The sequence below is a fragment of the Oryza glaberrima genome, chromosome 4, assembly GCF_000147395.1.
Source record: "Oryza glaberrima chromosome 4, OglaRS2, whole genome shotgun sequence".
Lineage (NCBI taxonomy): Eukaryota > Viridiplantae > Streptophyta > Magnoliopsida > Poales > Poaceae > Oryza > Oryza glaberrima.
The window spans coordinates 16121012-16137060 of NC_068329.1; the positions used below are offsets into that span (position 1 = coordinate 16121012).

General features: G+C 43.2%; 2 protein-coding genes across 2 annotated transcripts; both read left to right on the top strand.

Moving 5' to 3' along the window:
• Nucleotides 1-208: 208 nt before the first annotated feature.
• Nucleotides 209-3972, top strand: LOC127770360 (splicing factor-like protein 1). Its single transcript, XM_052296034.1, has 2 exons — nucleotides 209-2682; nucleotides 3537-3972. The coding sequence occupies exon 1, from the start codon at nucleotides 266-268 to the stop codon at nucleotides 2639-2641; it is 2376 nt and encodes a 791-aa protein (XP_052151994.1). The 5' UTR covers nucleotides 209-265; the 3' UTR covers nucleotides 2642-2682; nucleotides 3537-3972.
• An 11397-nt stretch (nucleotides 3973-15369) lies between these two features.
• On the top strand, nucleotides 15370-15723 carry LOC127770819 (uncharacterized). The gene has a single exon (XM_052296608.1). The coding sequence runs from the start codon at nucleotides 15370-15372 to the stop codon at nucleotides 15721-15723; it is 354 nt and encodes a 117-aa protein (XP_052152568.1).
• Nucleotides 15724-16049: the final 326 nt, after the last annotated feature.

Consider the following 16049-nt stretch of genomic DNA (forward strand, 5'->3'; position numbering starts at 1 on the left):
ATTTCCCTTTCCAATGTTCAGTCAGCCCATCAGACCGAATTTGGGCCCAAAAGGCCCATCTCGGGGAGCCCGATCCGATCCAAACCGAGCAGAGCAGTGCAGTGCAGTGCACAACCGCCTCCGGAAAATCGTATCCTCCTCCCTGATTAAAAAAAAAAAAAAATCCGCACACCGCTTTCGCTCGTAAAACCCAAATCGCGAGAGAAATTTCCCCACACCCGCTTTCTCCTCTCCCCCGCCCCCCACAACTCGACGCGCCGCCGCCATGGCGTCCGCCGAAACCCTAGCCCGCTCCCCGTCGCGGGAGCCGTCCTCCGACCGCCCCCGCGCCGACTCCTCCGAGCCCCCGCGCGAGTCCTCCTCCGAGCCGCACCACCACAACGGCGACGGGAGCGGCGGCGCGGGAGGGGGAGGCGACTCGTCCTCCCGCCGCCGCCGCCGAAGCCGGTGGGAGCAGTCGAACGACGATTCGGCCGCTAACTCCGGCGGGGAGGGCGGCGGCGGGGGCGGAGGCGGAGGGGGGCGGAAGCGCAAGTCGCGGTGGGCCGAGGAGGAGCCCCGCCCCATCATCGCGCTCCCGGACTTCATGAAGGACTTCGCCGCCGATCTGGACCCGGAGGTGCACAACCTCAACGCGCGCCTCCTCGAGATCTCCCGCATGCTCCAGTCGGGCCTCCCCCTCGACGACCGCCCCGAGGGCGCGCGCTCGCCCTCCCCCGAGCCCGTCTACGACAACCTCGGCATCCGCATCAACACCCGCGAGTACCGCGCCAGGGAGCGCCTCAACCGCGAGCGCCAGGAGATCATCTCCCAGCTCATCCGCCGCAACCCGGCCTTCAAGCCCCCCGCCGATTACCGCCCGCCCAAGCTTCAGAAGAAGCTCTACATCCCCATGAAGGAGTTCCCCGGGTACAACTTCATCGGCCTCATCATCGGCCCGCGCGGTAACACGCAGAAGCGCATGGAGAAGGAGACGGGCGCCAAGATCGTAATCCGAGGGAAGGGCAGCGTCAAGGAAGGGAAGCTGCTTCAGAAGAGGGACATGAAGCCGGATCCCAGCGAGAACGAGGACCTCCATGTGCTTGTTGAGGCTGAGACGCAGGAGGCATTGGACGCCGCCGCAGGTATGGTGGAGAAGCTACTTACCCCGGTGGATGAGGTTCTGAACGAGCACAAGCGGCAGCAGCTGCGGGAGCTCGCGGCACTGAACGGGACAATTAGGGACGATGAATTTTGTAGGACTTGTGGGGAGCCAGGTCACCGGCAGTACGCTTGCCCTAACAGGACGTCAACGTTCAAGAGCGAGGTGCAGTGCAAGATCTGCGGGGATGGCGGGCATCCAACAATTGATTGTCCTGTCAAGGGCACTACTGGGAAGAAAATGGATGATGAGTACCAGAACTTCTTGAATGAGCTTGGGGGGAGCGCCCCTGAGTCGGTGACAAAGTCTAGTGGTCCAATGTTGGCTCTTACAGGGAGCGGCGGGAGTGGTGGCAGCAGCGGCGGCGTTGGTGCTGGTAGTGGTAGTAACCCGCCATGGGCTGCAGGTGGTGGTGCTGCTGCCTCAGGGGCAAATGGGATCAAGAAGGAGTATGATGAGACCAATCTGTACATTGGGTACTTGCCACCTACCCTGGATGATTCAGGGCTGATAGGCCTGTTTTCACAATTTGGAGAGATTGTCATGGCGAAGGTTATCAGAGATCGCATCACTGGGCAGAGCAAAGGATATGGTTTTGTGAAGTATTCGGATGTATCCCAGGCTAACGTGGCAATCGCTGCGATGAACGGTTACCATCTTGAAGGGAGAGTGATTGCTGTTAGAGTTGCAGGAAAGCCGCCACAGCCAGCTGTTCCTCCTGGCCCACCTGCAGTGCCAGCACCACCAACATATCCTCCTGCAGATCCTGCTGCTGGTGGCTACACCTCACAGCCCTACATGGGAGCACCACCGCCACCACCTCCAGGGAGCTATGCTCCAGTTCCTTGGGGGCAACCGCCACCATATGCTTCATACCCTCCGCCGCCACCAGGTTCTAGCATGTACAATCCTCCACCTCCTGCACCAGGCCAAGCTACACCACCTCCATATGGTGTGCAGTATGCACCACCACCAGCTCCAATCCCTCCACCAGGCACCGCTCCATCAACTGATGGGGCGCAGAACTACCCTCCTGGTGTAACACCACCAAGTTCTGGTGCACCTACTCAGCCTGTCCCAGCTCCAGTATATGGAACTTCCGGCGCACCAAATGCGCCACCTATGTACCCTCCACCTCCTTATGGTTATGCCTCTTATTATCCATCGGTGACACCAGTTCAGCCGCCACCACCTCCACCACCTGCTGGCGCTGATCCCTCGCAGAGCCTTGCAAATGCACCGTGGGCAACTCACAGTGCACCACCTCCACCTCCTTCTGGTGCTGATCCGTCGCAGAGCATCGCAAATGCACCCTGGGCAACTCACAGTGCACCACCTCCACCACCAGCTACTGCTGATCACTCACAGAGCATTGCAAGTGCACCTTGGGCCACTCACAATGCACCGCCTCCACCACCACCACCTTCCAGCATTGAGCAGCCTCCTGCTACATATGGTGCTGATGCAGAGTATGATAAGTTTATGTCAGAGATGAAGTGATGTGAGGCAAGATGAAGCAATTCTTCCAACAGTGGAAAAAGGTAACTTGACATTATCCATTTGATACTGCTCATTAATCATATTCAAAATTATTTGGGTCTAATGAAGATAACCTTATGGATGACTGGGAGACCATTCATGTTGTCTATTTTGATAATATTACGGTGAAAGTTTGATTGCTGGACATCCTCTAACATGGAATGCTTGCTCATGCCTCGTAAAGGCACAAATTGGCTGGATTACTTTGTAGTGGCCAGCCTTCATTATATCTAATTTGTTTTAAATACCTTACAGAGTATTTAATCTTTAGGCCACATATTTGAATTGGGATTAATATGTCATCGAACTTAGATCAGAATGATAATACACTGAAGGAAAATTGTTGAGGCGTATACATGAAATTGACCAAGTGTTCACCGTTTATGCAGTGAGGTTTTATTGAAGTTCCATCATTCTGCTTTCCTTTTGGGTAGTAAAGATGCATCATGCTTTTTCATTATGTATTCATCAAACCTTTCAGATATTTTTCCAGTTCCCATGTAGCTTCCTGTGGGGATATGTATTCCCTTCTTATATTTTCACTGAGAACACCTCTAAATAGTATCAATAACTGTGCAAATTGCCTTCCATTGATCTGAAATAGTGTTTTCAGGTTTGTATTTAATCTAGATATATAAAAATATGGCACGTAAATATTTTTTCAATTGTGGCATTGATCCAGCGGTCAAGCATTTACCATGCTTCTATATGTTCAATTTTCTCATGATTAAATGATATTTGGATTTAAGAAAATGTTCCAATACATTGTCTGTGCACTTTCTGTTATCCCTTTATCATCTTTATAGGCCATATGCTCGGACTAACATGTTTGATTTCGTCTCAACTCTTTTGGCAGGCTTAAGGTTTCTTGGAGCTAGTGCCAGAATGATTTATTTCTTGTTGGAAGTTTGGGACTCACATCTTTAACCTTGCTGTGCTGTTATGACCATTGCAGAGGTTTCATGATTATAAAGGACGTTAATGACAGGGCACAGAGGAAACCAGATTATCTGCTCTATCTCCATCTTCGAGAACCATTTTAAGAACCATTTACTGATACTTTTCTTATCTTAAAATTCTTGTCATTACTCGGCATTTTTCCTGTGATGTCACTTTAATTGTCTGTTGGCTGTGATATAATCTTTATTCTCACTGTTACTGTTTATGTTTTTCTTCACTCTTCAATTTGGTAAGTGCTGGCAGTCCTCTTCATGTGGATACCGGAAAATTTGCGGCCCCATGGTGATTGGTATAACATGTGAAACATATGCACTATGCTTGTTTCTGTTGAATCTCTTTTAAGTTTTTACATCTTACGCTTTGCCTAAGTTGTTTGGCAGTTTGCTCGTGACAGAGGCAGCCAGAGTTAGTGCTTGCTTCTCAGGTATTGTTGAGATGATATGAATCGTCCACTTTGGAACGTACTAACTTTTGTTTTAATTTGGATTGCTCTCTATATTTTCCACTGACAATCAGTAATATGAGTTTCTTTAATTAATTTGACTTCTTTTCACATTTTCTACTGACAAAGAGTAACAAGTTTCCCCTTTTGATAGTAAAATATATGCATTTGGGTATGGAAGCATATCTGCCATGCTGGAAAGTCATCGGTGCAGAGGTTCTGGATATGTTTTTTTTGCCGCTAATGACTCTCTTAACATGTAAATGAATTTCTTTTCCAACTGAACTAGGACATGGTGACGCGCAGATCAAGTCATTAGTCTGGAGGCTATGTTCAAGATGCATACTGCAACAATTATTTATGTGAGCTATTCTGAAGGTTTTAGTTAGCTGAGACTGATTGTAGGTTCTAGGTGTTCCGGGAGTAAAGAAAAGTAGGAGACATAATAAGCTAGTGAAATTTCCTTATATTCTCATTCAGTTGTTTTTAACTTGCATTAGTTAACTGTCCATTGCCATGCAGATATACCATCCAACTGGCTTGTGAAAAAGAGATGCAAAAAAAAAAAAGGAGATTTTAATGGGCTGTTCTCATGTTTTCTCTTTAAAAGAAAAAGGTTTTGTTTTGAATGTGCTGTAGGGGAATATATACAACGTCAAGAGATGCAAAAATTTTCTGTCTTGCATCTGTGATTTTTTGTTGCGAAGATTAGCACTCTCTTGTTAATTGTTATACTAGTTATAGGATGGTTTATTTGGTGAATATGTTTTTATTGTCTAAAGAAACTAGTAACTATAGGATTGTTGATTGGTGAGTACGTTTTTATTATCTCAAGAAATGCATGTAGCCCATGTAGGTTTGCTTCTCTATGCTTTGATGTGACAAACACCACCTTGCAGCGTTGACCACCCCAACTTTGCACACATTGATGTGGGTATTTGGCTTTTCTTGCTTGGATGTTGGAAATAGTGTTGCCTAGGCACATACACCTGTGTTGAAAACTTGGAATCCACTCGGATTGGCCTGTCTGATTCAACACGAAAAAACTGGATGCATGATAAACTGCTATTAGGAATTTGACATGGGTGATGAAGTTTGTCAAACTAATTTTGGGGACAGGTTTTTGTGTAACACTAGTTGTTACGTGAATGCCACCTTATTTGCATTTCTTATTGCTTTATTTAATCTTTATGGGACTATGGGTATTGTCAAGCCAAATATGGAAGACTTCTTATAGATCCTGAACCAAGCATGCTCAACTGTCATGCGTACTAGCCGCTCTACTTGGTCTATTTATTCTTTGTTCACACAGGTTGATCGAGGATGCATTGATATATTTCGTCCTGGTTTCTTTGGACCAGGTTTAGCACGTTCTTTATAGTATGTACTAACTGAAAAGAAAATGGAACATTCAGATTTTGTGATGTCGAATTTCTTTAAGACAATGCCAAAATTTAGTGCTAAGGAAGCGACAATCTTCGCCCCTTAGGGTGTTGCATGTTAGTGTTTTGGCCTTAGTTGGCTTTATTTGTGAAGCTTTGCAAATTCATTGCTTTATTTTGCTGTTTGGTGGGAGTAAGGTGGCATATTGCTAGTCATTGCTTTATTTCTGCTATTTTTATGCATTTGTTCGTTAGACATATTTGAAGACTACTAATTAGGAAGGTTGTCTCATGCTTGTCTTTTAGTTTGGTGGCATTCCATATGTTAGTTTATTGCATAAAGGTCCACTTTGCCACAAACTTGTAGACTCGTTTCCAACCACTTGAACCACGTATTATTGTTTGGCTGTTTATTTATTGGTATTAGGTCGTTGGTATTTAGTATTTGTTTTGACAGATCTGCATTGTTGAAAGCTTCAAACATAATTCCTCATGTAAGCACAAGCATTTTGTGTTTGAAATTTGTTTACAAATATAAAGCATTTCTAGAGTGCTATATTTTCTAAAACTCGTGAATGCTTACATTTATGATGGATTCTAAAATTAGTAGGAACGCATATATGTTTATGGACTGATTCTAAAAATCATAGGAGTGCTATATATACACACGGAGAGAGAAGTCCTGATAGGAGAATTGATAGGAAAATGGTGTGGTACACTGTTGCGGCAATGCGTCTAATAATAAAAATAATTTATGATGTTGCATTCCTGCGTCTGAATCTCGTTCAAAAAGTAAAGAAAAAAAAGTAAAGGGAAAAAATAAGGGAAAGAGTGCAAAGTTCTTCACCTGATGTTGCCAAAGAGTCGAAAAATGATGTTCGGACCAATACGGTCCGGTGCTACAGGCACTCTAACGGCAGTTTTCGGGTTTGGACATTAAGCGTTTACACCCATACTGCTTTGTTTGCGCGCGCGCTCTCTCTCTAATTTTTTTTTTCTTTGAAACTCTTACGCGCTTCTGAATGGTAGGGGCAATTATGTCTTGCAAAAAGAAAATGCACAATTGTGTTTAGTTTATCGGCTAGCTTAAACCGTTTGCTCGCTTAATTTAAGAGAAATTCGGCCAAAGGGTATGGGTAGCTCTTCTACGGTCAGCTGCAATGGGGACCGTCTCATGGACGGCATGATATCGGTATATCATGCTAGGGCCTGTTCGGTAGGCCAACTGCGGCGGCTGCAACAACGCACAGTGAGTGCGGCACTGTTCGCGCCGGCTATGCTGCGTCGTAGCCCCGGCAGCCGAACATGCCCTATATTCCGTTTCTAATAGACTGTTCACATAATTATGGACGTGCACATAGATTATCTTATTTAATTATAGAGATAAATTAACTTAAATGGTGCATGTAATACAGTAGAAGAAGAAAGCTATTTAAGAAAATTGTATTTCTAGAGAAGAGTGGAGCATCAATACGGTGAATAAGCTGACGAGAAGAAAGTAATCTTTAATGGTCAAATTGTCAATTTTGAATTTTGGAATTAATTCAGGTTTGCGGATCAGGTAGGATGTGTTAGATCCATCTTCGTTTTTTTGGGATGAGATGGTCCAACTATTTGTTTCTTATATTATTGGGTCCATGCCATTACAAATATGCCGATTCAAATAAATACCATTACAATTCATCTATTTGTATCAATATCATTCGAATTCGTGCAAAATTAAAATCATGCCATCGCCATTATGTTTTCTGTAATCATATAGATCAAAATATCCCTAAATGTGAAACTCACTTGTTAAACTCACTTGTTAGTTCCATATTCTTCCTCCATTCTCCCCTTTCTCTCACTTCCCGGCTAAGCCAAATGTGGTGGGTGGCAAGGACCTCTTCCCCAGGGTCTGCTCTCTTGCAATGAGGCTGCCGAGTGCTGCGCTTGCAGACCTTGCTGCCGTTGGGGAGAGAGAAGAGAGAGCGAAGAAAAAAATTGGGGGAGGAAGATGGAAAACATAATGGCGATGGCATGGTTACAATTTTGTGAGAATTCGATGGTATGGATACAAATAAATGAATTGCAATGGCATTTATCTAAATCGGCATATCTACAATAGTATGGATCCAATTAACCCATGCTTGTTTGACATGAGAGATAAATATTTTTTTTGAGTGATCAGATAGCTAGGATCTTACACAAATGAGATATTTAACAATTTTTCACTCCTACAAGTGGCAATTAAGAATTTACCATTGGATCTACATGTCTGACACATGAGGACCTACATGTTATAAATTGTGAGTGATAAATTATTAATTTTGACATTTAAAAGTGGCAAAAAGTTAAATACCCTGGAGAGAATATCCCTATCAACAAGGGTGATCCATGTCACATTGTCTTCTAATCAAACACTCCTAAAAGTGGGCTCATTCCATTTCATCCCACTCTATATGATAAACCAAAGGTGATTGGTTGAAAATGTATGGAGTATTCCGATTGGTACAAAATGTATGGGTTTTTATAAATTGAAATTAGCGTCTTAGAAACTCTTATTTCTTCTGTCCCAAAATATAGCTACATAGAACATGATGTGAAATTACCTATTTTTATGAATTTAGACAGTCTTATCCAGATTTGCAGTACTAGGTAATATCACGTCCTGTCCTAGGTAATATGTTATTATATAAACTTTAAATTCTTCAATAACTATTTTTGGGGATAGATTGATTGGTTGAAAATGTATGGATTTTTGTACACTGGAATTAGTGTGTCAGAAATCTTTATATTATTCTATAAACTTTAAATTCTATAAAAATAATTATATTTTACATGTTTAAACCTGAATGAATTGATTAGTGCATTGACATCGCCCCGGGCGGGCCATGCTTCCAAACCTCGAAAGTTCCTTCAGCAAATTAATTCCTTGTTCTAAAAAAAATCCTGGTTTTTCTTTTCATTGCTGGAGTAGTTACACATAATATAACACACCGTCTTCACCAGAATCAATTCGACGACCAAATCGGAGCCCGGTCACCGCCGGACGACGAAAAGTCTCTCTTGGTGCATGATTGCATTTGTTTTGTGCGGGTGGCAATCCATCAAATCTTGTTTCGTTCTATTCTATTACTGTTTGCTGGCCCCAGTCCTTCCCAAGTTGGTTGCAGTCGTGCAGACCGTCGACCATTTGCTAAGAAAATGATCAATTTGAGCCATGTGACGAAGACCAGAGATCGATCAGGTTTGATGCCATCTTGACCAAGTCACTTCATGTCAGGTTGGGTGTAGTAACTAAACTTGGACTAGTGTAGATCAATAATTTTCTTTCCATTCCATGGTGACTGATCTTGCCGTCTCGGCCGCGGCACACACACCTCCTCTCTCCCTCGCCGGAACGGCAGCCAGGGTGGCCGCGGCTAATCGTAGCGATGTCCACAATTACGAAGCTTTTAACGTAATTTTGGACATCAGGATTTAAACATTGTAACTTCCCTACCACACCGCTGGACAGACATATCTCTCTTCATGTCTGCGAGGTGTGTGTGGTAGCAACTACTCGCTTTATCGGACACACATAATATACTTGAGCTATTGAGCATAATTATGGGTATCGCGGTATTTAATTCCACTATCACATGATCCCTCCGTATCTACATACGGCTCGATTTAAAATAGATGGTTGATGTGTATACCTCGTCTGAACGAGGACGTATCAGCTGATACCAGATATCAGACGATAACTTAGAGGTATCATCATGTCCGAACGGGATAATATTGTTTTTCTATTTTTCGAAGCGTGAAGTGAATAAGTAAATAATAATCTGATAAGCAATCTCGAAAGAACTACCGTAACGGGGACAGGAGAAGTTAAACAGAAGTCGCGGCCAGCACGTCATCCAATTAACCGCGTCGGCGTCGTCGTCGGAGGTTAATTAACCTGCCATGCTCCGCATGCACCTCCTCTAGCCGCCGCCGCCGCTTTGTGAACCACGTGCGCGTGCAAGTAGGCAACATGTCGGCCGGCCGGCCGGACGACATGTGCTGGCGGCGGCGTCGGCGGCGGCGGTGACAGGAGGGAAGAATTAATCCGGCTGGGTGGCCGGCGCAGAGCCAGCAATGGCCAAGCTGCCTCCGCCGGCGGCGAGAGGGAATTAACGGCTGGCTTAGGACACCTACAATGGTTATGTATAGGCTCTATACAAGAGATCCATGTCAGCATATTTTTCTACTTAGAAGATATTAAACTAAGAGAGAGAGCAAAACTGTCTACTAAACTGGAGATAGTTTATAGAGAAAAACGAGGCAATGGATTAGAGAGCTATAGATACCCATGTAGACATACCATTGAAGTGGTTTACTCTAATCTATTACTGAGATGTACATGTTTTATAGATAGCACCTTACTTTATCATTACGGGTGCTCTTAAAGCTACCTGCACTGTTGTTTATATTAAATGTAGTGATTAATTAGTTCATTATTATGAGATAGTGTTTCGATCGCTTCTAGGAAGGTTAATAAATTGGGTTAGCTGCTTCCAATTGCACATGCCCTTCCAAACTAAAACGATCCTGACCCTCCCGAAAAATAAAAAGTGCTGCAAATTGGACAAAAGATCTTCAAAGTTTATCTTGTCGATCTTATCTTGCAGCAGTTTAATTTGTTCACTGCTTTAAATTGAATCTGTTGTGACTTTTGGTTAACAAAACAATATAAAAAGGAGTCGACGACAATATAAAAAGATCTTATTACCTAGAAGGAGTGACCGCGGATGAAAGTGGATAGTAGCTTGTTAGAAGTTTAGTGGGGCTAGGCCTCCACCCTCCCTAGTATTAGGAGTTTCTTTTTTCTTTAAGTGGTTTTCCTTCGGTTCCTTTTTATTTTTTCCTGCCCCCAGCAATATATGGCCACCTAGCCATTGCGTCATATAATCAAAACTCTGCCTTTTTCCCATTGCGTCATATAATCAAAACTCTGCCTTTTTCTAATTTCTAGGATACTGATGTGCAATCAATCGTTTGCGCGTTCGTGAAAAAACTGTTAGGAGTCCCGTTAAATGTCTCGTACTGTTTGCTGCTAGCTTTTCTGGTTCTCTAAGAGTTTCTGTTGTTGTAGCAACTCTTTCTTGCCTTTGTTCTCCATGTATCCCCTCAGCCATCTAGACCCTGTTGTAGATATAATATATTTCCTACTAATATATTAACGTGTAAAGTTTTTACATGTTCGTAAAAAAGACTAGGATTGTGACTCAGTATTATATTGAGTCCAAAACAGTGATGAATATATCCAAGCTTCTAGATAGGCGTGATGCAATCGCGATCCACATACGTACGGGATCTCTGATGGAGATGGCACGGAGAGGCAACTGAAGAGAGCTAAGCTAAAGCTAGCTATGGAGAATTTTGGAGATGAGAACAACGAAGATGATCAAGTCCAAATTCCAAGTAAGCAGCAATTAAACACTTGGTCTCGATTCAACGGAGCGAGCACGAGGTAGTGATAGCTATCGCCATCGATATATCGTACTAATATTCTTCTAACCTTTATTTCTATTTGATTTTGCTTTTTCTTTAATTTCCACCACGCCTCTGTGTAAGCCCAGTCGATCCACTGATCTCTCCAGGAGCTAGTTAGCTTAATTAGATAACAATTAATTGTTAATTAATCAGTTTGCTTCCATGCTAGCTCTCCAGCTCTGACGGCTGACCATGTTCATGTTTAGTCAGTGACCGAATCATCAGTCGATCGCCACACGATATTAGTTAATTAACTTGCCTAGCTTGACCGAAACTTCCATTTATATAAGAGTCCACAACAGCAACTACACATTGGAGAAAAAAGCTGTTCACTGAATTGGTCGTACTATTTTCCAAGGAACTTTTAAAAAAGTGGCACACTTTTCTATGAAAAAATATAACTACAATATATTTAATTATAGGATAATTATATTTTTAAACTATATTATAACTTTAAAGAAATACATGCAATTTTATGTAGAACAGGGTAATTAGCTATAGTTGTATTATAGTTACAATTACATTTACATTAACTATAATTATATTTGAATTTTTTTTAATCCAAAAATCGATTCCTTTTAGTAATTCCTTCCCAAACATCTCTGGCATGGTAGAGCATCAAGGGTATTCACAATGGTTTAAATGCTAGTGTGATCGTATTTTACACACGCGCATGTGTGAGCGTGACTTGGTAAGAATCATTAACTCTATGATTATATTGGAACTATTCTCCGTATTAGTTTGTCGATTACGTGTTAAGGAGGGTACAGTACTCTTTTCTTCTTGCGTGTGGCATATCTCGGAGTATAAGTGTGGTGGTGTACGCGTACGTGTGTACTTTTCGTGTAATGGGAAAGCAAAACATTTTTGGTTTCTGGTGGATGAAAGTTATATGTTCACACAAGTTGGAACAAAGTGAATTTCATTCCGATCAATAAACAAAGATATATTTGATTGTGCAGTAGTAAATGGTTGTGATTTTAACCCCGATGTGCCGTGTTAAATTTTCAACATACTCATAATTTCTTCTTATAAATTATTTGGAGGGACCTCGGTGTACAAGTAGTATTTGGTGGCTTCCGTTGCGGACACTATGTTTGGATGAAACTCCGAGGTGAAAACCTTGCTTGGCTTGCCGATGCTAGCAACGGCGACACCCGGTGCTATTTACCTTCTTGAAGGCGTTACTATTGGATCCTTTTTCAACTCCACATCAAGGGATTTCTCCGAGTGAAAACCTTAGAATCGTTAGGATAGGACGATCTTGTTGTTCTGTCGGCGCCCATGTCCTTCTCGAAAGCTTCGTTTTATGAGTTTTTCTCTTATTGGGCTGGTGTTCTTAGTTCTTAGGTTCAGTTTATCAATACTGGGTTTTTGCTATTTTTCTATAAATTAACCGTGCCGTTTGTAAGATTTTTAGGGTCCGGTTTTTCTTATAAATTAGATCAACTCTCTTCTTTTATAGTGAATTGTAGGAGCTCCCTGCTTGTTCCTTAAAAAAAAATATTTGGAGGGACATGTCCCTTTAAATCTCGTTTTTTTTATTCTGATCAATAAACTGGGCTCTTTTAGAAAAATGAGATTTGGAGGAAATATGTTTGTCGAAACTTTTTTTAAGAAAAAATTATGACCGCATTAAGGATTGAACACGGGATCTTGTTATTAAAACCATAAACCATTTACCAACTATCAGATACATCTACCAACTGGGCTCTTTTTAATTTCCAGTGTGTAAAAAACACCTTTTTGACTAGGAGCTTCTGGTCACTACTAGATGAAGTGCACTGCGGTCCATGGGATAGCTTAATTAGCTGCTAAGCTAAGCAATTCCTTTTACACGGCGAAGATAATTCAGCAGCTTGATTGATTGATTGATCCTTAAGAAAATTAAAGAGGACCAGCAATTCCAATCGATGATCATGTCGCTGTCGTTTTCCTGTCTAAATCTGGGCACCTCAGTGCCAACTTAAAAGATGGAAAACCACTTTCGCCAATCTATACCAGACGCTGTTTCGAGCAAAGCTGATTTTTCTTTGGCAAATTGAGAACAGTACGCGAGTACCATGCCTCAATCAGTTCAGCTAAAAGCGCACTGGTATACTGCACTAAAGAAATAATTTCATGAAAAAAAGACAGACGATTTATTTATACTTTAACAATCAATATCTAAATGTTCCGTGTAAAAAAGGGAAAGGGGTTTTGCTATTAAACAGTTGCCTAAGATTGCCCAAACCATCGGTTAATACTTCAATGGGCAGGATCACTTTGAGATTTGTGCTAGGGTTAAAACCATTTCCTCCCTCTCTCTCCACGCCCCATTCCCACCTCCACCTACGCGCCGCCACCTTCAACAACGCACCGCCATCTTCTTTATTATGGTCTCCCTTCATAGCTCATTGTCAATGAGCCATCTACAACAAGATTCTCTTGCCTAACCACTCCTCCCCTGTCTCCAACGGCTTGAGCCAGTAGATACGGTCGCCATACTCCTACCTCATAATCTTTTCGGTGAGAAGCCATAACCCCATCTCTCCTCCCTCATCTCTAGCGGATCCCGCTGCCAGATCTGTCACCACGTACCATCCCTGAGTCCCTAGCCACTCTGGTAGATCTGCCCTGGCTTGCCACTAACACTGGATAATAAATGTGTCCTCCTTTCCCTCAGCTAGTGTGGCGATGCCGCCGCTTCACTACCCAGTCACGAACACCACCTATTATTGGGCCACCACCACCTCGGCTATTCTTGTAAGCCTGAAAATCCTCCGTCTTCTTTCTTCCCAACCCTACTTCAAAACTTATTTCACGCGCCGCCACTTTCAACGGCATCGGTCAAGAAGCCACTACCAAGGAGGACGGCAGGAGCACGAATCGTGGTGCAAATCAACCATGAGCAGATTCAACTATTTTTTTCTTTTAATTTTTTGGTTGCCTAATGAATAGCAAAGGTGAAAGGGTTGATTCTGTCTATGCTGGAGAAAAAGAAAGATGGCCATCCAACATGTAGAAAGGACAAGCGAGAAAGCTAGAAGAGATGTTTCATGGCAATGAGATGTATCTCACATCTGCACTGCAGTTGCCATCATGCACATTTATGAAGTACTCTGGATTCCTTATTAGATGTATATCACAAATAGATGTTTATTGAGTCATGAAATTTCCAGGAATTCGGATGATGGGTTACTAGAGGTTGGAACATAAAGATTCCATCAAACCAGGGTTACAATTAAATTTTTGGTGATCGAAACATGGACACACACCATGAAAAAGCCACTGGAGAACGATTTTGACGTATGAAGCCAAGCTAGTGAGAACATTAGTCTAGGAAAAAAGAATTTACATTTTCAGCCAATACTTTTTTCTAACTAATTTGTTGAAAGATAAAATTTTCCCCTTGCTATATCTAAAAGCTTCAGTGGAATACCTATGTTGAGTGACAAGACCAAATTAATCGTGCCGAGAAAAGGTGCACCCTGTTTATGAAAAAAAAAACAGAGAATTGCTAAAAGACTATCATAAGTTTTTTTTATATACTTTCAAACAACTGTAGTACAGTTTTAGTGTACATGTAATTTTGCAGTACTCATATACATATTATATAGACTAATAAAATTGTTATAGTGTAATTATATATAATTACATTATAGCATATACTATAGTTACATTTAAAAGTTTTGAAATAAAAGCAGGTAATCTTTTAACATATTAAAAAAAATCAAGGGTCTATTTTAAAATTTTTAGAAAAAAGTTTTATAAAATATATGAAATTTTAATTATATTATTAAGCTACTACTAGTACTAGGAAAGCGACAATTCCCACGCGTCTAAGTAATCTCCAATTAATTTCCCCCCTCGTCCCCAGCTAATTAATAAATTATATTAATCAATGAAAAATAATACTCCTCCGTTTTTTAATAGATGACGCCGTTAAACTTTTTCTCACATGTTTAACCATTCGTCTTATTCAAAAAATTTACGTAATTATAATTTATTTTGTTATGAGTTGTTTTATTACTCATAGTAATTTAAGTGTGATTTATATCTTATACATTTGCATAAATTTTTTGAATAAGACGAATGATCAAACATATGAGAAAAAGTTAACGGCGTCATTTATTAAGAAACGGAGATAGTATAATCACTACCCTCCAAAACCCACCCACCATCCATGCCCATTGCCCCCATGCCCATGGTCGCCATGACGCCCGCCTTGACGACGCCCCACGCGACGACCCACCCACTCTACTATATATCTCCCCCCTCCTCCCCTCCCCTCGCCTCATCTCATCTCATCTCATCTCCTCCAAGAAACCCACCCATCTCTCTCCCTCCAACGATCCATCCATCGATCGATCGATCCAGCTTGCTCGCTTGCTTGCTTAGCTAGCTACCGACGAGTGACGACCATGGTGGTGGTGGTGGCGCCGATCGCGGTGGCGTCCGCGGGTCTGGGGATGCTGGCCGGCGTGGCGATGGCGAACAGGAGCAGCAACAGCAGTAGCAGCAGCGGCAGAACGTCGTCGCCGGCTGCGTTGCTGCGGTGGGGGGCGCCGGCGCCGGCGCCGCGGTGCGCGGCGTGCGGAGGGACGGGGCGGGAGGAGTGCCGGCTGTGCGCGCGGTGGTCCGACGCCCGGGGCGACTGCTCCGGGTGCCGGGCGTGCGCCGGCACGCGGCGGGCGCCCTGCCGGAGCTGCGGCGGCTCCGGCACGGGCCGCCGCGCCCCCGTCCGCGTCTCCTCCTCCGCGCCGCCGTCACGGTGACCGGGATCGGAAGGAGAAGCTGTGTCGCCTCTCGCCGCCGATGGATCGATCAAACCCCCCAGGCTCGCCGTCGCCGGCGTCGAGCTAGGCAGAGCTTATAGTTGGTTCTTGATTTCTCCCGTTGCTGGGAAGGAGATGAACCTGCAACATCTGCATGAACAGCTCAGAGCACTAGATTAGCAGAAGATTAATTAGTTAGCTGATCAGTAGTTGTAGCACTAGCTTAGCTAGTTCAATCAAAAGGCTCTGTGCTTGTCTGATCTGTCCATTCCAGTCACTGATGCTGCTGCTGTTCAATCAAGGCTCGATCTGTAATTAGCAGCAGC

Excerpts from the sequence above, each read along its gene's own strand:
- LOC127770360 (XM_052296034.1), top strand. The coding sequence starts at position 266 with ATGGCGTCCGCCGAAACCCTAGCCCGCTCCCCGTCGCGGGAGCCGTCC.
- LOC127770819 (XM_052296608.1), top strand. The coding sequence starts at position 15,370 with ATGGTGGTGGTGGTGGCGCCGATCGCGGTGGCGTCCGCGGGTCTGGGG.